The 23,021-nt window shown below is 42.3% G+C and overlaps 1 protein-coding gene across 5 annotated transcripts in view; it reads left to right on the top strand.

Moving 5' to 3' along the window:
- Window positions 1-23,021, top strand: part of EXPH5 (exophilin 5) — an 87,779-nt gene that overhangs the window by 49,777 nt on the left and 14,981 nt on the right. For 3 of the 5 annotated variants that reach the window (XM_053594809.1, XM_053594811.1, XM_053594808.1), the window contains exons 2-4: window positions 933-1,093; window positions 4,135-4,288; window positions 16,598-16,646. In XM_053594809.1, coding sequence (XP_053450784.1) covers window positions 933-1,093; window positions 4,135-4,288; window positions 16,598-16,646 — 364 coding nt within the window. Of the gene's footprint in view, window positions 1-932; window positions 1,094-4,134; window positions 4,289-5,083; window positions 5,380-10,876; window positions 11,174-16,597; window positions 16,647-23,021 lie in introns of those variants that run through there. The other 2 variants (XM_053594812.1, XM_053594810.1) reach the window with 2 other exon arrangements.

Genomic DNA, 23,021 nt, shown 5'->3' with positions numbered 1-23,021 from the left:
GCAACCACTTTATCAGCCCTGTGATCAAGGCTTTCAAACTCCCCTTTCTACTCATTTTGCCTCAGTCCAGGGATGTCCCCTTCTGGATTAAGCACCTTGCATTTCCAAACAACTTAAAGAGAGCAAAATGATCTACTTTGAAAAAAAAAAAATCATGACAACCAGTGATTTAATGAAGGACTGAGATCAGTATTTTCATTTGAAAGAGGACTAAGCAGGAAAGGGCAAAAAAGAAGGAAAGAAGTGATGATAGAATTTCAGGCCTGTTAGACGCCTTTGTGCTCTGAATGACTTTTCCTGTTCGTCTGAAATTATACTTTCCCTTTCTGCCTTTGCAATAGCCCAGTGCTCATTCATAAGCTTTTGTGTTTTTGTGTTTAAAGAGTTCCATTGTCTGAGGCCATTATATTCAATAATTTCTTCTCTGAATATTAGCTTTTTATCTTTGCCCACTGCATGGATAAGTAAGGGTCCTATTTTATTCACTGTTGAAACCCCACAGCCTCCATGGGGCCTCAATAAACCTTTAATTAATTAGGATTGCTCAATAAATATTTAATGCATTAGAAATGAATGAATGAGTAATCAGAGCTAGAATATTCTAGTTTCTGCATGTCACTAGGGCATCTGTCACTCAGTTGCACTACATGTTCTTAGGACAGGTTTTAGCACATTGCTCAATTCAGGTTGCCCTTATTGACTTGGTGATTATTTTAATTACTGGAAAAAACTTACAAGTTATCATTATATTTTGAAGAATACACCTAAAATATATACACAGTGGTGAAAACAAAAATCTGACTACAGTCAACTTTTTTCTAGACTTATATTTTATGCTTTTCTTCCATTAGGTAAAGTTTTATCCATCACATGAACATGTACGCGACGTGAATGAATTTAAAGGGTGCATTGATATTTTTATTTTATTTCAGCAAACTTCAGAAGACAAAGCGGGATATCAGATGGCTTCAAGGAGTGACTGGTGAATGGTTTGAAGAAATTCAAAGAAAAAAGTTTTGCAATGAAACAGATGTTAGCCAAATGTTAAAACAACCACTTACATATAGGCTAAGGAAGGAGATGGCAAAAAATGGTAAGAAAATAATTTTATTGGCTCAGCTCCTGTGGCACAGTGTTTAGGGTACCAGCCACATACATCAAGGATGGCAGGTTTGAACCCAGCCCAGGCCAGCTAAACAACAATGACAACTACAGTAAAAAATAGCCAGGTGTTGCGAAGGTACCTGTAGTCCCAGCTACTGGGGAGATTGAGGCGAGAGGATCGCTCAAGCCCAAGAGTTTGAGGTTGCTGTGAGCTGTGATGCCATGACACTCTACCGAGGGTGACATAGTAAAAGTCTGTCTCAAAATAATAATAATAATAATTTTATTTATTTTTCTTTTTCTGTGGTATATTTTTGTAAATAATGGCTCAGTGAATCTCCAATTTAACCAATCCATGTTTAGGACTACTTTAAAGTCATAAGGCACAAAAGTTTTACAACATACATTAAAAATGTGAACTGAGAGCTCCTTAGTACTAAAGAAGTTGAAGATTATAGGGCGTCGCCTATGGCTCAGTGAGCAGGGCGCCGGCCCCATATACCGAGGGTGGCGGGTTTAAACCCGGCCCCAGCCAAACTGCAACAAAAGAATAGCCGGGCGTTGTGGCGGGTGCTGTGGTCCCAGCTACTCGGGAGGCTGAGGCAGGAGAATCGCCTGGGCCCAGGAGTTGGAGGTTGCTGTAAGCTGTGTGACGCCATGGCACTCTACCGAGGGTGACAAAGTGAAACTCTGTCTCTACAAAAAAAAAAAAAAAAAAGAAGTTGAAGATAATAAAAACTTTGTTGTTAGTCTTAAGAACGAGGGGGCAATGAAACTTCCCTTTCTCAGTACAAAGAATCAGTGAAGAGACTATTAAATCTGACATGAATTACAAAAAAAAAAAAATAAATGTGAACTGAAATTTTACTGGACCTTCGAGGCTCAATTTTATTTTTAGAATCAGGCAAGATGGCGTAGTAATTAGGAAAACAGCCATTGATTCAAAAAAAAAAGGCCTGTGTTCAATTCTCCACTTTGTCTCTATCTATGTCATCTATCCAAGTTATTCATTCTCTGTAGGTCTCAATTTTCTCATCTTTATTTTTTTTAACTTTATTGAAATTAATATGAGAGTTCAATTTTTAGGTTACATTGTTCTCACTTCCAGGGTAAAATTCCATTTGTAGAAGAGCCCCTCACCCAGGGGACGTGTTATACGCCCTCACAATGTGCACATTAGGTGAATTTTCTCATCTTTAAATGGTTTTTTTGTTTGTTTGTTTGTTTGTTTGCAGTTTTTGGCTGGGGCTGGGTTTAAACCTGCCACCTCTGACATATGGGGCCAGCACCCTACTCCTTTGAGCCACAGGCGCCACCCTAAATGGGTTGTATTTAATTTCTCATCTTTAAATGTTGCTCATTTTGCCTCAGTCCAGAGATGTCCTCATGGGATGGCCGTAAGAACTGGGTAAAATTGTGTATGTAAAGTATGAAGCCAGAACACAGTAAGCACTTAAACAAATGGGATGATGATAAAGAAGGAAGAGGAAGCGCAGAAGGGGTAGTTGGGGGAGGAAAGAATCAGAGGCGACTAGAGGGAGAGGGAAGGTAGCAGAGGGTCCGTCCCTCTTGTGGTACTTTCGTAAACTTTGTAAATGAATTCTAATAAACGCCATCTATGTACATTCTCACCATGTGACTACCAGCATGTGCTTAACTTCACCAATTATTTTTTTAATTTAATGAAGATACTAAAACCTTAGTATGGCTATTGTGAAATAGTATGGCTATTGTGAAAATAACAAAGTTCATTAGAAATTACAAAATATTAAAATAATATAAAATATCTCTCTACTGATACAGAATCACACTGAGTGCTCTTGCATACATTACTAACATTAGAACATCATCAAGCATGTGTTAATAATACTATTTCTAAACTTATAACATATTGATAATATCTTATAACACCCGTAATAAACAAATATATCTAAAAAGACTCACAGTTCATTTTTAGATCAGCCCCATATGTACCATGGGGACTTTTCCCTTATCCTAAATTCCTCTAATATTTATAAAGTCATCATGTCTAAAAGTATTAAGGTATTATGGACTTTGTATATACTGACATTGCCTTGCGTTTTTAATACTCAAGTATAAAACTATTGTATATATTATTATATATCATCTATACATAGGGTGTATATTATACATATACAGGTTGGCTTGCTCTTTCCTGAAATGCTTGAAAGCAGACGTGTTCCAGATTTGGGACCTTTTTGGATTTTGGAATATTTGCATTGTATATACTTATCACTGAGCATCCCAAATCTGAAAATCCAAAATCTGAAACGCTCCCATGAGCATTTCCTTTAAGCATCATATAGGTACTCAGAAAGTTGAAGATTTTGGAGCACCATGGATTTTGAACTTTTGGATTTGGGTTGCTCGACCTGTAAATGTTATGTGCAAATACATAGGTGAAACGATATATGTAGCAAATACTAGAGATTTTGGAAAGAATAAGAAACAGTCTAAGTGACTTAATTTTCTTTCCCTTTGCTGGCTTTGATATAAAAGTTATGTAGGTGATACCTATCACCATGATTTTAAAGTACTAAATTTCTGAAGGACACAGTGGTCAAGCAACTGAGAACTTAATGGGCTTCCTGACTTCCTAGCTTGGGTTTAGATAGCCATGGAGGCCATGACAAGGCTGACAGCTGGCATGAGAGGAGGGACGCTGATCCCCAGTACAGACTTAAAGCCTCCCTACTACCTGTGAGGGTTTTCTCTGCTTAGCAGAACCACCCGAGGCACAGGACTCTGAAAGAAGCCTCTGACTGCCCTTAATTCCTGAGGTCTCCAGGTGAGGATACCTCCATTTTTAGACTGCATAGAGCAGTTCTCAACCTGTGGGTCACAACCGACAGGAACGGTATTAAAGGGCCGTGGCATTAGGAAGGTTGAGAACCACTGGCATAAAGGGAGAAAGGGACATAAGAGTGAACGAACCTTTATTCTTTCAAGTATATTTATTTACCTGGAAATATTTTAATGATACAAAAGTTTTATAATTTTTTTTTTTAGAGTTACAAACATCAAGATCTAAAAATTTAACTAATCAAAGAAACCCAACATCTGTTCCTTCCCGGCTGAACTTCAGATCATCACTTGCTTCCTTGTTCTCCTTCAGGAAATCTGGAAAGGAGACTTCAAAGCTTCAATCTCAGGGGCAGAAAGGGTGAGTTAAACTCAGATCATGTAACAGCCTGTAAGTTATCTGATCAATCAGCGGTCAGCAGCCTGTTTTGTGTCCAGAATGTTTAATGTTTGTTCTTAGAATTTCAACTCAGATAGTAACAAAAGAAACAGGACTTGTTTGTTTTTAGGAAACAGGAATTAAACTCATGTAGTGACAAAATCCTTAGAAAACCATAAACTTGGCTCACCTGAAATCCAACATCTAAGCCATGGCAGGGGTGGTGCATGTGGTGAATAATGGGTTAAACCTTGGAAAATAATTATTAATAATTAATAATTATTAAAAATAATAATAATTATTATTTCCACTGCTCCAAGAGGTGGGTCTGTGTCTTGGCCAGGAAGAGATAACTTAAAAATTAAAATTACTCCTCCTTTAGTGAGTATGTATGTCATAAGGAGAGTAGGGTATAAAGACTACATGAGCATGAATATGAAATGAGCAAAGGCATTACCAGGAGTAGAGAAAATCAAGTTCTAAAACAGAGGGGGAAACGCATTACTGTTCATAGAAATAAGAGGGCCACTGTTCCCATATGGTTGCCCAGCGCTTAAATATAAGGTGAGAGGAACGTTTTTGAAGCAGTGGAAATGTAGTTCCTGGTTGAGACCTGTGTAAATCAGTTCACTTGACTCATTGTGTTGTTGGATCGTTTTGTGAAAAACAAGCAAGGCTGTGCTTCTGTGCAGTTGAGCTGACTGCTAAATATTTTCGGCACGTCTTCCTGGTTACAGCTTCCCACCCTCTTAAGGTGTTGGCTTGGCACGTGATGTGTTCCGTGAGCCATGAAACCATTAAGAGTGCGTTGCAGCACCGAATAAAAGGTGTTGGAGGTCACTGGCACTGAAAAACAAGAGCCAGCAAGCAGCTGGTGGGGCGTGTGATGAGGCTCTGGGACTCGGCAAAGCCCTGTCCTCCCCTCTTGGGCGGATGGAAGGTTTTTTTACTTTCAGCTTTCACCTGAGGTTGTTTTTGTCTGATGAAATAATGAAGAGCTGAACAAAATGTAGACCTAATCTCTGTGACTGTCTCTACCACAGTCACTTTGCAAGGAAATACTCTTCAAATAGGTGAGTTGCTTTTCTTTGTAAGAAATGTTTGAGACTCTAACGAGTCTCTCATTTGGGGGATTTAAAATTGCGGAGTATTTCTTGCACAGGGAATACTTCTTTTAAGGGGAAAAGAAACATTCCTAATGTGTGGTGTAGCTAGGATTTATGATGTAACCTGTTGTATTTTAGGTGATTTTCTTTGAGGCAGAGTATTGTACAGCTGAACAATCTGATTTAATAAACCAGGAAAAGTTGAGGAACCTGTTAATTCTCTGGGCAAATTATTTCCAAGCTTGTATTGCAAGTTACTGCAAAAGTTGTTAAAGGAGATAAAAGATCTGTAATCTTAATTCTGGGTGTCATGTATTTTGGTTATAAACCAACTTTAAAAAATTGAAATTCTTGTGAAATTTTGTTTTGCAAATTTCCTTCTTAGATATTGAAATGACTTATAGCTCTTTTAACCAAACACACTGAAACATACATACAGCAGACAGAAACAAAACAAATTGTGTAATTTAAGTATACGCATGTGTTTATCAGTTTTCAGAACTTATCTTCTTTAAATACATTTTACTTTTAAAATATAAGTAGGAATATTTAACATTTTTCTTAATATTAATTATTCTCTATTGATAAATATTTATGAATTCTGCTGGTATGGAATATAAGGCACTGTGTTTTGATCCTAAGAAGTTTCAGAAGATAAAATTTAAAATCATGTCCTTTTGATTTTTAAATTTGAATGTGACCTAAATATTTGGATATAAATCCTATATGTGAGGGAGGAAGTATTTTTTTTAAGGGGAGTGTTCTGCTATGGCAAGTGATACAAAGTGTGTGTCATACATTGTGAGGGGCTCTTTAATCTCAGGTAGAACCTAATTTTCTTTGGAAGTTCTGATCCTTGAAAATACAAAATCAACCTTCAAAATACAAACTCATTCAGGAGCTCCGATCTGCCTATGAGTATACTAGGAGGGGCTGACAAAGGGCTGGGGAGGCACAGTCATCCTGGGCCAGGCAGCAGTCAAGTTTCTACTTGCAGGAGCCATCGAGGGCTTGACTTTGTCACATTTGGTGCTTTGGATAAAAAGGCAGCAAAGCAGTTTAGAGGATCTTCTGCAAATCAGAGAAAAAAGAACCAACAGATGGCAAAAGATAGCCTTCTGTTCAGCTCTAAAAAACTTGCTTATCAGAGAAGTTTCTTTTTCTCTTTTAGGCTTTACCTTTACCTGAGAAATAACACTGGATAATGGGTTACCTCCCCAGCCCTTTGCCATTTCACCAGATATACTCACCACTTTAAAGCACAGACAGTAAAAGTATATGGTACCGTGAAGCTTTGATTTCTTTTTTTTTTGAGACAGAGCCTCAAGCTGTCACCCTGGGTAGAATGCCGTGGCATCATAGCTCACAGCAACCTCTAACTCCTGGGCTTAAGTGATTCTCTTATCTTATCTCAGCCTCCCAAGTAGCTGGGACTACAGGCGCCAGCCACAACGCCCAGCTATTTTTTGGTTGTAGTTGTCACTGTTGTTTGGCAGGCCCAGGCTGGATTCAAACCCACCAGCTCTGGTGTATGTGGCTGGCGCCTTAGCCGCTTGAGCTACAGGCGTCGAGCCAAAGGTTTGATTTCTTAATAGGTAGATAAGAAGCCATGGGAACTTGACTTCGTGAATGTATAAAAAGGCAAAAAGGGCGGCGCCTGTGGCTCAGTGAGTAGGGCGCCGGCCCCATATACCGAGGGTGGTGGGTTCAAACCCGGCCCCGGCCAAACTGCAACCAAAAAAATAGCCGGGCGTTGTGGCGGGCGCCTGTAGTCCCAGCTACTTGGGAGGCTGAGGCAAGAGAATCGCTTAAGCCCAGGAGTTGGAGGTTGCTGTGAGCTGTGTAATGCCACGGCACTCTACCGAGGGCCATAAAGTGAGACTCTGTCTCTACAAAAAAAAAAATAAATAAATAAAATTCTCCTTCAAAAAAAAAAAAAAGAAAAAAAAAAAGGCAAAAAGCCTCACCATTCGGGCTTCAGATATGATTTGTTCCTCCTCCCAAACTTAATACACTTCCCAAATTATTTCATTATGACTTTAAAGGTATTTGTAAATGATGGACCCCACTCCGACGCAGGAAAAAAGAAAAATATTTCCCATTCATATTTTTATGTATTTATTTTGTTGTTGTTGTTGTTGTTGTTTTAATTTTTTTAGACAGAGCCTCAAGCTGTCGCCCTGGGTAGAGTGCTGTGGCATCACAGCTCACAGCAACCTCCAATTACTGGGCTCAAGCGAGTCTCCTGCCTCAGCCTCCCAAGTAGTTGGGACTGCAGGCGCCTGCCACAACGCATGGCTAGTTTTTGGTTGCAGCCATCATTGTTGTTTGGTGGGCCCAGGCTGGATTCGAACCCGCCGGCTCAGGTGTGTGTGGCTGGCACCTTAGCCGCTTGAGCCACAGGCGCCAAGCCTGTTGTTGTTGTTTTTAGGCAGAGTCTCAAGCTATTGCCCTGAGTAGAGTGCTGTGGCATCACAGCTCACAGCAACCTCAAATTCTTAGGCTCCCAAGTAGCTGGGACTATAGGCGCCAGGCACAACACCCCGCTATTTTTGTTGTTGTTGTTGCAGTTGTCGTTGTTTTAGCTGGCCCGGGCTGGGTTTGAACCCGCCAGCCTTGGTGTATGTGGCCGGCGCCATAACCACTGCGCTACAGGCACCACCTTATTTATTTATTATTATCCAGTAAATTCAAGAAAAGTGTACATTTCACATATTCCCCCAACATTTTCCTTTAAGTCGTGTTTCCATGTTCCTTGTTATGGGGGTATCTAGTGCATTAACATGTGGTGCTCAGCTCCTACCACAGAATTTCACTAACTCCATCATTTCACAACATCCTTCTAGACTTCGGAAGGTATCAGATAGTGTACACCATGAACTTACAAATGCAGTCTTTCTTGGCTGCCAAGAAGAATCTACAGTCGTTCCAGACACCCAGTTACTTTAACAGTGCCTTCCCCACCATGAATAGGAGACGCGTCTGTCCTTCAGCTGCACAGAGCTTTGGTGGACCCACCTAGCTACTCTTCAGACATGCCCAAATTTGCCTGATCCACGGGGCACACACAGCTTAGGCCGTCTAGCTGCAACCACTGGGTTACATAAGCAAAAAGGTCAAATTTAATTTGGAAAATTAAAAAGCCAGATCACATCTTTTGCTGGATGTGTCTTCCCTCTCTCTCTCCTTCTCTGTTCCTTCCACCCCTCGCCCCACCTCCCCATTCAGGTGTCCCACTGTGCGTGCTTCCTCTTTTCTAGCCCAGTGCCTGTATCTGAGTCAGAAGACACAGGACTCTAAGACACCCAGACTGAGGGGGAAGTAGAGAAAATAAGATCCTTCTTTTTTTTTGAGACAGAGCCTCCAGTTGTCGCCCTGGGTACAGTGTCATGGCATCACAGCTCACAGTAACCTCCAACTCCTGGGCTCAAGAGAGTCTCCTGCCTCCGCCTCCCAAGTAGCTGGGACCACAGGTGTCCACCACAACGCCCGGCTATTTTTTGGTTGCAGCCGTCATTGTTGTTTGGTGGCCCGGCCTGGATTCGAACCTGCCAGCTCAGGTGTACGTGGCTGGCGCCTTAGCCGCTTGAGCCACAGGCACCGAGCCAAGATCCTTCTTTAAGAAACACTTCTTCTGGCTCGGCGCCTGTGGCTCAAGCGGCTAAGGCGCCAGCCACGTACACCTGAGCTGGCGGGTTCGAATCCAGCCCGGGCCCATCAAACAACAATGACGGCTGCAACCAAAAAATAGCTGGGCGTTGTGGCGGGCGTCTGTGGTCCCAGCTACTTGGAAGGCGGAGGCAGGAGAATCGATTGAGCCCAACAGTTGGAGGTTGCTGTGAGCTGTGAAGCTATGGCACTCTACCCAGGGAGACAGCTTGAGGCTCTGTCTCAAAAAAAAAAAAAGAAAGAAAGAAACACTCCTTCCGTAGTCCCAGGTGTGGTGTCCACAGATGAACAGCAGGTTGTGGTGGCAACAGGGAGAAGCAAGACAAAGGGAGTGGTTCTGAGTTTAATCCTGGGTGGCCAATATTGTAAATACAATATTGATGTATTTACAGAATCTCATCAGCAATATCAAAATCATGCCAGATAATTAGGCCCCAACCTTGTGATTCCGATTCAGAAGGTCTGAAGTAGGCTGCAGAGAACTTTATTCATTTATTTGGGTATTTGGATGCTTGGGCAGGTTTGGGAATCACTGCGACTTAGTTTATTTCCACCATGGTGAGGGCTGTCAGAATTCCTGGCATGAGTGATTGTAGCCAACATGATACTTTCTTTCGTTTATTTATTAGGCTTTTGTCAAAGCCCCACTCCGAATTAGACACTAGTTAGTACTGGAGATAAAATAGTGAAATTTATGAAATAAAGAAAAAAATAGTGAAATTAAACCAGAATCCCCACCTGGGGGACTTTGTGATCTAGTAGGGAACACCAGATGACCACAGAACTTTGGGAAGCACCAGTTACATCATGACCATCATGGATCTATGTGAATTATGGCAGCTTCCGGCAAGTGACATAGAAAGGTCTTGAGGAAGGACTGCTTTTTAGAGTTGACAGAGGGATACCAGGGGGCACAGCTGCAACCTGGGTACCAGCCAGGGATACGGATGATTGTGGCATAACGCGCTGTGTACTCTGGTAATGCATGACATTCCTGCCAGAACATGCAGAAGAATCCCTTAGCTCAGATTGGAGCATCCAGAGACCTTGGAAGAGAAGGGCCAATTTTTGAAGGACAAATAGGACTGAGCCAGGCAATTAAGAGTCCAGAGGCTGCACCTGTCGAAAGGAATAGTGGAAGCAAAGGTGCAGAGACTGGAGCAAACAGGCATTCAACTGCTGGGCTCAGTGACCCAGTAAAGGTGAGATCTGGTAAGCTGGGGTAGGAGGAGTTGTTGGCAGAGGCCACAGTGCAGGCACCTTTTACATAAATATGCAATGCAATGCCTTGTGAAGGAGCTTGAACTTGATCCTGTAGGCAGTGGGGAGCCATTAATCACTTTGAAAATAATACCACTCTTACTCTTTTTTTTTTTTTTTTTTTTGAGACAGAGTCTCAAGCTGTCACCCCGGGTAGAGTGCCGTGGCATCACAGCTCATAGCAACCTCAAAGTCTCTGGGCTTAAGCGATTCTCTTCCTCAGTCTCCCAAGTACCTGGGACTATAGGTGCCTGCCACAATGCCCAGGTATTTTCTTTTATGTTGCAGTTGTCATTGATGTTTAGCTGGCCTGGGCTGCGTTCAAACCCACCATCCTCGGTGCATGTGGTCAGCATATAACCACTGTGCTACGGGCACCACCCACCACACTTACTCTTTATTACATTTCCATAACAGATAAACAACCTGTATATCTGGGCAAACGGATATTTCAATATACTAATATTTCAGTATACTTCCACATGCATATGTGCATGTGTGTATATTTTTCCATTGGTTTTCGAACAGAGAAGTGATGTAATCAGTATTAGTGTAGAAAGATCACTTTAGCTCAGTGGTTTTCAACCAAGAGTGATTTTGTCCCCTGAAGGATGTTTGGCAGTGTCGAAAAAAATGTTTTTGGTTTTCACAACTGAAGGGGGTGTGCAGTCGATTTCCAGGGGATGGGAGCCAAGGATGCTGCTAAATGTCCTGCCATGCACATGACTCGCCACCATGAGGAAGAAGCACCAGCCGTGCCGGCCGTGGAGCTCTGCTTTCGCTGTAGCACAAGGATAGATTTGAGGGGAAAAACCAGAGCCAGAGAGACCAGGTAAGAGACTATTGAGATAGTGATGGTCTAAAACAAGGTAGAGGCAATGAAGAAGGCAAAAAAGGGCGGATTTGTGCAAGATTTAGAACAGAATTATGAGAGCCAATTGGGTGTGGTAGGTGAGGAAGAGAAATGAGCTTTCCATTCTGACTTGTGGAACTAGGTAGAAGATCATGAAGAAAGTAAGAGGAAAGCAGATGTGGTAAGGATAAGAATGAATGTATTCATTCATTTACACAAAAAACCCTGCTTGAAGAATACCACGGATAGCACCGTGGAATAAAATAGGCCTTGCATTCCTCTTGTGAGGACAAAAAAAAAGAAAATAGAGAAACAGTCAAAACAATGGTAAGATGGGGAAGATCCACACACTGTAGGAGGACAGGTGAGGGATACAGATCTCAGACCACGTCTGGGCAGTTCCTATAAAAAAGAACATTTATAGTGATTGTTCAAGTATAACATATCTAGTTATCTAGGCAAAGAAGTGGTAGAAAAGTATTTTGGGTAAAATAAAAGTATGTGCATAGGCTAGTGACCTCAAATTCCCTCTGGCAGAGGGACACAGGGACATGAGTTATAAGGCTGGAAAGCAGGAAGGGCCTCGTCATACAGGGCATCACAGATGCAAAAAAGAATTTCAAGTTTTATCTGAGAGCAAATGGAAACCTGCTGGGAAGTGGCATGTTTCAGTTTATACTGATAACTCAGGCTGAAGTATAGAGAATGGACTGGGTTGGGGCAAAGCCTAGAGATGGAAGGACAGTTTAAGGGGCTATTGCAATAATAAAAGCAAAAGACGGTGAATGTCTTAACTAGAGTTAAGGCAGGGAGATGTAGAGGTGTGGGTGGATGTGAAAGGGATTTCTGAGTTTGAACCAACAGGACTGTGCATTCATTGGGTAGGAAGGTGTGAGGCTAGAAAGAGGGTGTGGAGTCTACCCTGGACGCATAGGGTCTGAACAGCCAGGGGCATCCAGGTGGAGTGATCAGTGGTTCGCATGTGCTCCACCAACACTTGAGGGGAAATCACCTAGGGCTCTGGTCAGGAAGAAATATTCTTGAGCCCCACTCTATTGAATCATTTCTGAATAGTCACTGCAAATGTATGAAAATGAGAGAATATTGAACAAAGGTGGAATTAATTTGGCAAGTCTAGATATAGGGGCCTATGGAGGATTAGAGCAGGCGTCCTCAAACTGCGGCCCGCGGGCCACATAAGCGGTGTGAATTGTATTTGTTCCCATTTTGTTTTTTACTTCAAAATGAGATATGTGCAGTGTGCATAGGAATTTGTTCATAGGTTTTTTTTTTTTAAACTATAGTCCGGCCCTCCAACGGTCTGAGGGACAGTGAATTGGCCCCCTGTTTAAAAAAGTTTGAGGACGCCTGGATGAGTGTGGCGAGATGAGAGTTTAAGGGTTGTGTGTGTGGTGGGGGAGGCTCACCAGATAAAAGAAAAGCTTTGGGTCACATAAGGATTTTTGGATAATACCTCTTAAGATTTTTAGCAGGGATTGCTAAGATCAAATTTGTATTTCAGACAGATCTTTCTATTGGAGGTATGAAGAATGGAAAGGTGGCCAGGGGAGCAGCTGTGAAGTTTAATATTAAGCAGAATAATTAGAGACGAAGTGAGGCTATGTTAATGTGTGAGAACTCTAAAAGACGTGGCATCAGCAGGGCTTGTGAATAAACGCAGAAGACAAGGTGCCTTGGCATCATCTGAATGACCAAGTTCAGCTAGCTTTTACCAGTGTAGCTTTCATGATATGACTTTTGCTTTTATTCACTCTCCCAAGTAGAAGCTGTTCACCTCAGGAACCTGGGAGTGGGCCTCCAGAGCGGCCACGTGCTCCACTCTCCACCTAGGTGCAGGAGGACTCCGACGGTCACGCACACCCTTAGATGAGCGCACGTCCTTCCTGGTGCGCATGCCCTTGCCCTTGGTGGCAGCCGGTGTCAGTTGTGCTACAGGCTTCCTCTGGCCCTGTAGCTGCATCTTCCACTCACCTGCCAGCCCCAGAAACCTGCCCCTGCTGCTCTCATTCCCAGTCACAGGGAGAGTCTTTGGAACTGGTGAAGAGCACTGGGCCGTGGGCAAGTACCCTGAGGGACGCAGCCCGAAAGGCCTCAGGAAAGAATCTTCCCGATCTGACATGTAGTCTAGCTGCAGGCATATTAAATTACCTGGCCATTCCCAACCTCCCGTGCAACATTCCCATCTCAAAGGTTTTCCTTCCACAGTTCTTTCGCCTCTTGTACCAGCTGAGCTGCCATTGTCTCCCTGTCGCCTCTCTGTTCATCCCAGAAGTGCTTGCTGGGCCCGCTGCATTTTTCAGGGTACTTCACTTATCTCTGTTGGTCTTATCAGATGTTGGCTTGTATTCTGTTTCTCTATGTATTTAATCCTTCCTGTTGTTAGAAGTTCTCAGAGTGGCTCCGTGTCAGCCACATAACACCTGAGCTGGCGGGTTCCAATCCAGCCTGAGGTCCCCTAAACAACAATGACGGCTGCAACAAAAAAAAAAATAGCCAGGCGTTGTGGCAGGTGCCTGTAGTCCCAGCTACTTGGGAGGCAGAGGCAGGAGAATCGTTTGAGCCCAGGAGTTGGAGATTGCTGTGAGTTGTGATGCCACAGCATTCTACCCAGGGTGACAGCTTGAGGCTCTGTCTCAAAAAAAAAAAATGTTCTCAGAGAATTGAGTACATTGGATTCTTGCTTGTATTTCCCAAGTGAAATTCATATGCCACCAATCTAAAGATGATTTTAAATGTCATATGGACAAACATGCTTAGTGTTTAAAGATTATGCTGTGCTTACATCTACAAAGACCATTTTTCTTTCTTTTTTTTTTTTTGAGACAGAACCTCAAGCTGTCACCCTGGGTAGAGTGCCATGCCATCACAGCTCACAGCAACCTCCAATTCCTGGGCTCAAGCGATTCTCCTGCCTCTGTCTCCCAAGTAGCTGGGACTACAGGCGCCCACCACAACGCCCGGCTGTTTTTGGTTGGAGTTGTCATTGTTGTTTGGTGGGCCCTGGCTGGATTCGAACCCGCCACCTGAGGTGTATGTGGCTGGCGCCTTAGCCGCTTGAGCCACAGGCGCCGAGCCAAAGACTATTTTTCTATTGAAGATAGCCATATCACGTTAAAAAAAAAGTTCTCAGAGAACTTGTCTCAGTCACGTCTGTCTCCTCCAAAGAGGCCCCTGTAGTGTGTGGCATGTAGGAGAAATGAGGCTCACTAAATCTGCGTGGAAAAGAAGACTGAAAATAAATCCAGCATTTAACTTCTTTAGTAGAGCTAGTATTTCAGAGTAATATGAAAAAAAGATAGTATTAATTTCTTTTTAAAAAATTTCAGTTAAGGGCGGCACCTGTGGCTCAGTGAGTAGGGCGCCGGCCCCATATACCGCGGGTTGTGGGTTCAAACCCAGCCCCGGCCAAACTGCAACCAAAAAATAGCCGGGCGTTGTGGCGGGCGCCTGTAGTCCCAGCTGCTCGGGAGGCTGAGGCAAGAGAATCACGTAAGCCCAGGAGCTGGACGTTGCTGTGAGCCGTGTGACGCCACGGCACTCTACGAGGGCAGTAAAGTGAGACTCTGTCTCTACAAAAAAAATAAATAAATAAATAAATAAATAAATAAAAATTTCAGTTAATACAGGGTACATACAATTAAATTACATTGTTTGTGTTTGTAAGGTAAAGTCTGAGTTGTAGTTGAGTCCTTTGAGAAAGTGTGCCACATACCATGGTATTAATTTCATTTTTTGTTTAAAATATGAGATAAACTATGAAAAACAAATGGATATCTTAAAAGTATAAATTCATTTGGTCTACTAGGATTTATGTTCAATCTTTGCACCATGAGTTTGTATGAAAGTGCTAGTTTGAATGAAAGAAACTGCACCTTGCCACTTTGACTAATCTGACCTGGGATCCCAATTCCTTTAACTCTTGATCCTAACGCTGTTCTTTTAACGGAGGAGAGGGCTGATTTCATACAGAGCTCTGAGTCATTATAGCTTGTTAAATCTTGAACCAGAATAGCATTCCTTGGCATAAGATTGTAGATTTAAAAGATCAAAATCTTTCTCAACTTTGGGCCTATGTCTTGTATCTTCTCAATTTTCTTTTTTTTTTTTTGTAGAGACAGAGTCTCACTTTATGGCCCTCGGTAGAGTGCCGTGGCCTCACACAGCTCACAGCAACCTCCAACTCCTGGGCTTCAGCGATTCTCTTGCCTCAGCCTCCCAAGTAGCTGGGACTACAGGCGCCCGCCATAACGTCCAGCTATTTTTTGGTTGCAGTTTGGCCGGGGCCGGGTTTGAACCCGCCACCCTCGGTATATGGGGCCGGCACCCTACCGACTGAGCCACAGGCGCCGCCCATTAATTTTCTAACTGAATTTCAGAGAAGCAAAATAAACAGCAAAAATATACTCGTTCATCTCCAAAATGGTTTTTTAGTAAGTTAGACATTTTTATAAAAATAAACACTCTAAAGCAATTTTTCTTATGGAGTGGTCCTGACTTAATTGTTCTTTAAAATAAAAATACACAGGGCTTGGTGCCTATAGCTCAGCGGCTAGGGCGCCAGCCACATACACCGGAGCTGGCAGGTTCAAATCCAGCCCTGGCCTGCCGAACAACAATGACAACTACAACCAAAAAAATAGTCAAGTGTTGTGGTGGGCACCTGTAGTCTCAAGTCTCGTTGATTCTCAACAAGAGAATCACGTAAACCCAAGAGTTCGAGGTTGCTGTGAGCTGTGATGCCACGGTACTCTACCCAGGGCAACAGCTTGAGACTCTGTCTCAAAAAATAAATTAAATAAATAAATTAAAACACACAGAAACAGAAAATATGTTTCCCATTTGAAAGGAGAGTCAGTAGGCCCTTCTGGCTCAGATGGAGGGCAATGGATTTAGACAACTTGTGCCTGACTCCTGGCTCAGCTGCTGACTAGTGTACCTTGGCAGTGTATTCAAACTTGTGTGAAGCTCCATCTTATTATCTGTAAAATGGGAGTAGCCATATTATCCACTTCAAGGAAGTGATACATCTAAATGAATTAACATGTGCAAATATCGTGAAAACAGTGCCTGACACATAGGAATACTCAACAAGTTTGCTGCATTTTACCGTATTTCCATGCTGTGCTCAAATACAAGTTTACTATAATGTAGCTTTTTCTTGACAACCTGAGTGACAAAGATGTAAAACATTGATTCTGAGCAATCATTAGAAAAGTTTTCCAAAATTTTTTTTCAACAATGCACTAACCAAGAATTGTCTTTTTATAGATAATCAAAAATATATCTTCTCAAGTTATCAAAATATAATGGGAAATGTGCTGTTGCTTTTTCTCCTAGTAAAAGGCTCTTTTTTAAAGAAACTTTTTCAAATTCTTTCCACAGATGGGACAGCCGTGTAGGATCTCCTGTGTCTGCAGGAAGAACTGCTGGGGTAAGTAACCAGAGAACTTACACCAAGAAATTTAGAATTTACCTCATTCTAGGCTGGGTACCTACGTAAGTAGGATTACCCTCGGCTCAGTTTTAAATTTACTTTAGAAGGTAAGATTTCAACTCAAGAGTTCAGTTTCCAGTCGTGGTTGATTTCCTGTTGGCTCTGGTCCTAAAATGCTCAAGCTGAGCAGAGTAGGCTCTGCCAGGAAGAAGGGAGCATGGTGTTTCCACTTGGCCGTTGGTGTCCCTTCTGGACAGCCCTGAGGGTTGCCTGGAAGAGACTGGAGGTAGCCACAGCCCCTCCAGTTAGTCAGGTGGGTCTGGACTGGACCCTTCATGAGCTTTGTGCTGACCATTTGTGTTTAAAGAGGAAGCCACTATGAGGTGAGAGGTTGGAACAGATCTGCCTGAGGGGACGCCCCACCCCACCCCCACACCCACAACCTCTCTCAAAGGCTGAAATTTAAGTTTATCCCTGTCTTCATAGGCCTCCGGGATGGAGAGGGTTTGAGTTTCCTATGTCTGCTTTTCCATGGTCATAACTTTTGATCTATACTACCTGTATCTTTCTGTGTAACTAACTCATGTGTTTGGGGATGAAAGAAAGGGAGAGTTCTGGAAGGTACCTGAGTGTGAAAAGGAGAGCAAAGGTACTCACTGATTTACTGTGGTCTCAGCACTGCAACCTGCACTCGCTCTCACAAAATCCAGGGGTAGAATTCTGATGACGAGCATGTGTAAACAGAGGTGACTATGCTACCTCTTCTTTCGGAATTTAACAGTGAACCCTATTTCTCTGCTCTTTATGCTTCAGCCCCAACCACAATGCTGGTACCAAAAGCTGGTACACTCTAATGGAGATTTATTCACGTAGACCCTTTCACTCAACCACTAGAGAATGTCTATGAAGTAGGTCCCATTACTCTTCCTATTTATTTATTTTTTTGAGACAGAGTCTCACTCTGTGGCCCTTGGTAGAGTGCTGTAGCATCATAGCTCACAGCAACCTCAGTGTCTTGGGTTTGAGCGATCCTCTTACCTCAGCCTCCTGAGTAACAGGGACTACAGGCACCTGCCACAACAACCGGCTATTTGTTTTTGTTTTTTTTGTAGAAACAGGGTCTGCTCCTGCTCAGGCTGTTCTCAAACTCCTGAACTCAAGCAGTCCACCTGCCTTGACCTCCCAGAATGCTGGGATTACAGGTGTGAGCCACCACGCCCGGCCTACTGTTCCCTTTTTAAAGATGAAGATGCTGAGGTTTTGAGAACTTGAAAATTATGTTCATTGGCATATGCTTAAAAGAAGCAAAGGGTTTCAAAAAACGGAATGTTTAGAGCTAGAGAAAAATGTAGAGATCATCTAGCCTAGGGTTTCTTTCAGCCTCAGCACAATTGACATTTTGGACTAAATAGCACTCTGTGGTGGGGTGGGGGTGTCAGGTATATCGTACGAAGTTTGGCAGCATGCTCGGGCTATCTGAATGGATTCTGGATGGGTCTCTTGTAGGTGAAACTGCCGGCTCTGGACTCGTAGGAGCACCCTCCAGTGTGGCACTTACCACACTGGCTTTTCCCCTGACTTTGTGCAAACTCCCTGAGGCAGGGACCATGTCACATTCACCTGAGTGTCCCCACGCTCTGGCACAGCCTGAGTACTCAGTAACTGGAAGAAGAAATTATTGGGTGGTTTTAAGGGACAGTTGTACTGGTGGATGCGACCTATGCAGGAACAGACACAGCAGGAATTTAGAACACCCTGAAAGTTTTATTTGCTGACTTTACTGAGGCAGTTGATGGCTTCGGTGTCGGGCTGCAGCACTGACAGCTGCCCTGCTGGTCTGGCTGCCTGAGCAGGCCTCAGATACCTTAAGGTTGCTCTAGGAAGGAAGGATCGTTTGTCTGCTGATGTCAGAATTGCAAACAGTATCAGTCAATTAGAGTTGTGTAAAGGCCTCATTTTGTTCAGTCTATTTTATGTACCAAGTTTGAGAATGTAACTGAGATCTTGAAAGCCAGAAGTTTGAAACTCTGCCCTCTAACCCTGTGGGAGACTTTCCTTGCTCAGTGGGCTATAAGTATCAGCAGGAGGTCTCTAAGAAATTCTCTGGAACCACAAAAGAAAGGAACAGCCAACAGTAAGGACTAACTCAGTGCTAGACCCTGTTCTAAATGTTTCACAACTATAAATTCACTTAATCTTCACTCATGCCTGTGGATATGTTTTGTTGTTGTTGTTATTATTGCTGTTATTTTAATTTTACCAAGAGAGAAACTAAGGTACAGAGAGGTTAAGTAACTTACCCAAAAGAAATATGGAGTATTCTCAAAGAACTAAAAGTTGACCTTCCATTTGATCCTGCAGTCCCATCACTGGGTATCTCCCAGAAGAACAAAAATCATTTTACCACAAAGACATTTGTACCAGAATGTTTATTGCAGCTCTTTTCATAATTGCCAAGTCATGGAAGCAACCCAAATGCCCATCAACCCATGAATGGATTAACAAATTTTCAACTCCTGAATGGAATTAAAACACATTCTTCTTAGTAAAGTATCTCAGGAATGGAAAATAAAATATGCAATGCACTCAATACTAATATGAAACCAATATATAAATAATTATACGATCACATGAATGATTAAACACAAATACAGTCTAGCAAGGGGCAGGGGAAAGGAGAGAGGGGAGGGAGGAGGGGGAGGACGATTGGCAGGAGGAGGGAGGGTAACTGTCAGGATCTCACCTAATGTGCACAATGTGAGGGTGTTCAGCATGCCCCCTGGGTGAAGGGCTCTTCTACAACTTGAACTTTATCTTGGAAGTGAGAACAATGTGACCTAAAAATTTGTACCCTCATATTAATTTGAAATTTTAAAAATAGTAATTTGCCCAAAGTCATATAGCTATTAATGGGCAGAGCCTAGATTTGAACCTATTGGAGTCCTAATATTATCAGTCTTCAGTGTCTTAATTTTTGTAATAACATATACTAGAAATGTTAAATAGTTTCCCATGTTGGTATGTCATAAATCACTTTATAAATATATGCAGTGTATCATGCCACATGTAATGTTGGGCAAGGAATGTCTAAGACAAAGTTCCCCTCTTTGGAGAGTTTACCGTCTAACTAAGGATATGTATATTAGTAAAACAACATTAAAAAACATAATGACAAGAACAGGGATTGGTATCAGAGCAGGTGAATACCATGTATTACTCATGTGACTGAAGTAGGCACTTACAGGAGATACCAGTTTTCTCATCTGTAATATGGAAATGACAATCTATAATTCACAAATTTGTTGTAAGGATCCAGTGAGAGAATATTTTAAAAACTGTATTGAAAACTGAATGAATGAGTAACTTTGTTCAAATATAAGAAAAATAGTAGCAAATCATAGTATACAAAAACAATGTGTTTAGAAGAAGGAAATGTCCCGGAAAAAGTGGTCTTGGTTTTGATATTAACCAGCCTCTCAGATGGGAGGTCAGGCTGGGTGCTCGCTTGGAGAATACTATGCTTTGTTGGTCATTTACAGGTTGTCCACTTCAGGGTCCTGATTTATTTGTCTTTGAATCTCTGGTTTTCTAGATCAGAGTAGGTACTGAAATTTTGGTAGGGAGGAAAGGGAGAAGGCTCGTGGTAATGCACAAGTGGACAGAATGTAAACAACTTCCAGCCTGGAGCATGGCTCACACCTATAATCCCTGCATTCTGGGAGGCTGAGGAGGGAGGATTGCCTAAGCTCACAAGTTCGAGACCAGCCTGAGCAAGAGCGAGACCCAATCTCTAAAAATAGCCAGGCCTTGTGACGGGTGCCTGTAGTCCCAGCTGTTTGGCAGGCTGAGGCAAGAGGATCATTTGAGCCCAAGAGTTTGAGGTGTCTGTGAGCTATGACTCCATGGCACTCTACCCAGGGCGACAAAGTAAGACTCTGCCTCAAAAAAAAAAAAAAAAGAATGTAAACAACTTCCAATATAACCTAATAAGTACAATACTAGAGAACAGATAACCAGATAACTACGGGAATTAATTTTTCCTGGGAGAGTTGGAGAAGGACTTATAGGGACAGTGATGTATGAACTGGACTCTGAAGGACAAGTTGCTGTTTTCTAGAAGAGGAGAAAGCACAAAAATCAGGAGCAGAGACCCAGAGGCCAAGAAGTACATGACATTTGAGGGAACTGTGTGTAGTGAGCACAAGGCAGGTGAACAGAGATAGGAGAAAAGGTTTACATCAAATGTTGGAAAAGGATTTTTTTTCTTTGAGACAAAGTCTGACATTCATGCCCCCATAGAGTGCGGTGGCATCATAGCTCACAGCAACATCAAACTCTTGGGCTCAAGCAATCCTTTTGCCTCAGCCTCCTGAGTAGCTTGCAACTATAGACACCTGCCACAATGCCCAGCTATTTTTTAGAGATGGAGTCTCGTTCTAGCTCAGGCTGGTCTAGAACTTGTGAGCTCAAGCAATCCACCCACTTCGGCCTCCTAGAGTGCTAGGATTACAGGTGTGAGCCACTGTGCTCACCCTGGAAAAGGATTTTGACAGAATATTGCTGCAAAGAGGTGTTTAAATGTCATCCTTTAGGCTAGGGATAAGAAGTGGCCTTCACCTTCTATGGCTTCAGGTCCTTGGCATGGAGCATTATTTGAGGGGCGTCTGAGTTCAGGTCTGAGCTCTGATGAGGATCACGCCTTCTCTGAGCCTTGGAGGGATTTAGAAACTTCCCAGCAGCTGTTTGACCTGTGTGTGGCTTCAGAGAGTACCTCCTGCTAGGATACAATGTACCAAGAGCTGCAAAACCTAATCAGGTGACTCAGCCTGGGCTCTGGACCCTGACAGACTGATAATGAATCCTCTCCCTTCAGCAGTGTGACCTGAGGCAGATGCCCTGACCTCTTGAAACCTCAGTTTGCTCAAAGTAGGGGTAATAATAGTTAGCAACCTCGTGGGGTGGTTCAAATAATGAAATAAAGTAAGCCATATAAAACCTTTAGCATGGTGCCTGGAATAATCAATATTTAGTTGCTTCTGCTAGCAATAACAATAATAATAATAATGCGATATCACATGTGGCTTAGACAAAAGTCAGGCGTCCACACGGCAGTGGCCGTGCTCAGTCTTCTTTACGCCTGAAACCTACCATTGACTGACATTGAAATGATATTTGTAGAGTTGAGCATCAATAAAACCTCAATATTTTCTCTTAATTAACTATATAATTTACATCTTATGTGCTAAAGCACCCTGAACATTTTGGTGAGTAGAGTTGGTCTTGAAGCAGAGGGTCTGGGCAGAAATACATACCAAGGAAGTTATGCTTAGGGTGTCTAAAGGGTAGAAACCCTTCCCAGCCTAGAGGGGGTCGTCTCTTCACATGAGCCCTCAGTTCATGCGCTTTTTGTTTCTCTGTAAGTTTTCATTACAGAGGAATGTGATCCTGGAAGCCATCAGGAATGTACTCTGTCTACAAAGAAAAAATGTGAAGTTTGTTCAGGTGTTAAATGGTTCAGAGACAAGGATGCTTGATATTCTGTTAATCAGATCTATCTACTCCAAATCAACTGTCGAAACTGCAGATTTGGGAAGAATAGATTTATAAGATCTGTGACTAATTATTATTACAAATAAAGATCTGGAAAGAAATTAGGCAGGGAATAAAAGGGAATACTTTGCTATACTTTAGAGTAAAAGGAAATAGTTTTATTTATTTATTTTTTCCAAACACCACAGTTTATTACACACGAAGTAATGGCTCAATATTTTGGAAATGTGGGCATTTATGAAATCCACTGAGACAGCATTTCATTTATGGTCAAAGTAGCTTTAAAAGAAGTCTCTGGAAAATGTTCACCAAAAAGGTTTAAAATCGTACTGCATTTGGAAACACAGCACCATGCGACTGGAAATCATTACAAGGGGAGTGATGTAACAAATAAAATAAAATTTCCAAACTCTTTCTAGTGAAGAACAATTTAACTTGTTCCAGTTGCTAAAGGGGAATATTTAAAATGCAAATAAGTAAAAAGCAATGTACTTTTTAAGACTAAAGAAATGACAAAGGATGTTAATTTTTTATGTTATCATGTTAAGAAAACATGATGGAATCAGACAGATAATTGAAAAATTACTTACTAATTATCAAGATGTCTTTATCCCCAAATGGTCTAAGAGGACATTAGTGGATAAGTATTTTGTTCTAGATAAATATTTTTACAAAATGTGCTCTCAAAGTCCTTACTGGAGTCCCATCAACTTCAGGCGTGTCCCTCTCGAGTCAGACTATCAGAGCGGAGTTCCGGGATTGCAGACAACAGGTTTGGATTTCGAGGGATTGCAGTTCAGTCCGATCACTTGATCTCCATGG

Source organism: Nycticebus coucang, chromosome 6 (assembly GCF_027406575.1).
Source record: "Nycticebus coucang isolate mNycCou1 chromosome 6, mNycCou1.pri, whole genome shotgun sequence".
NCBI classification, from domain to species: Eukaryota; Metazoa; Chordata; class Mammalia; order Primates; family Lorisidae; genus Nycticebus; species Nycticebus coucang.
Note: the sequence above shows the minus strand (reverse complement) of the source record. Positions and strands in the feature narration are given on the sequence as shown.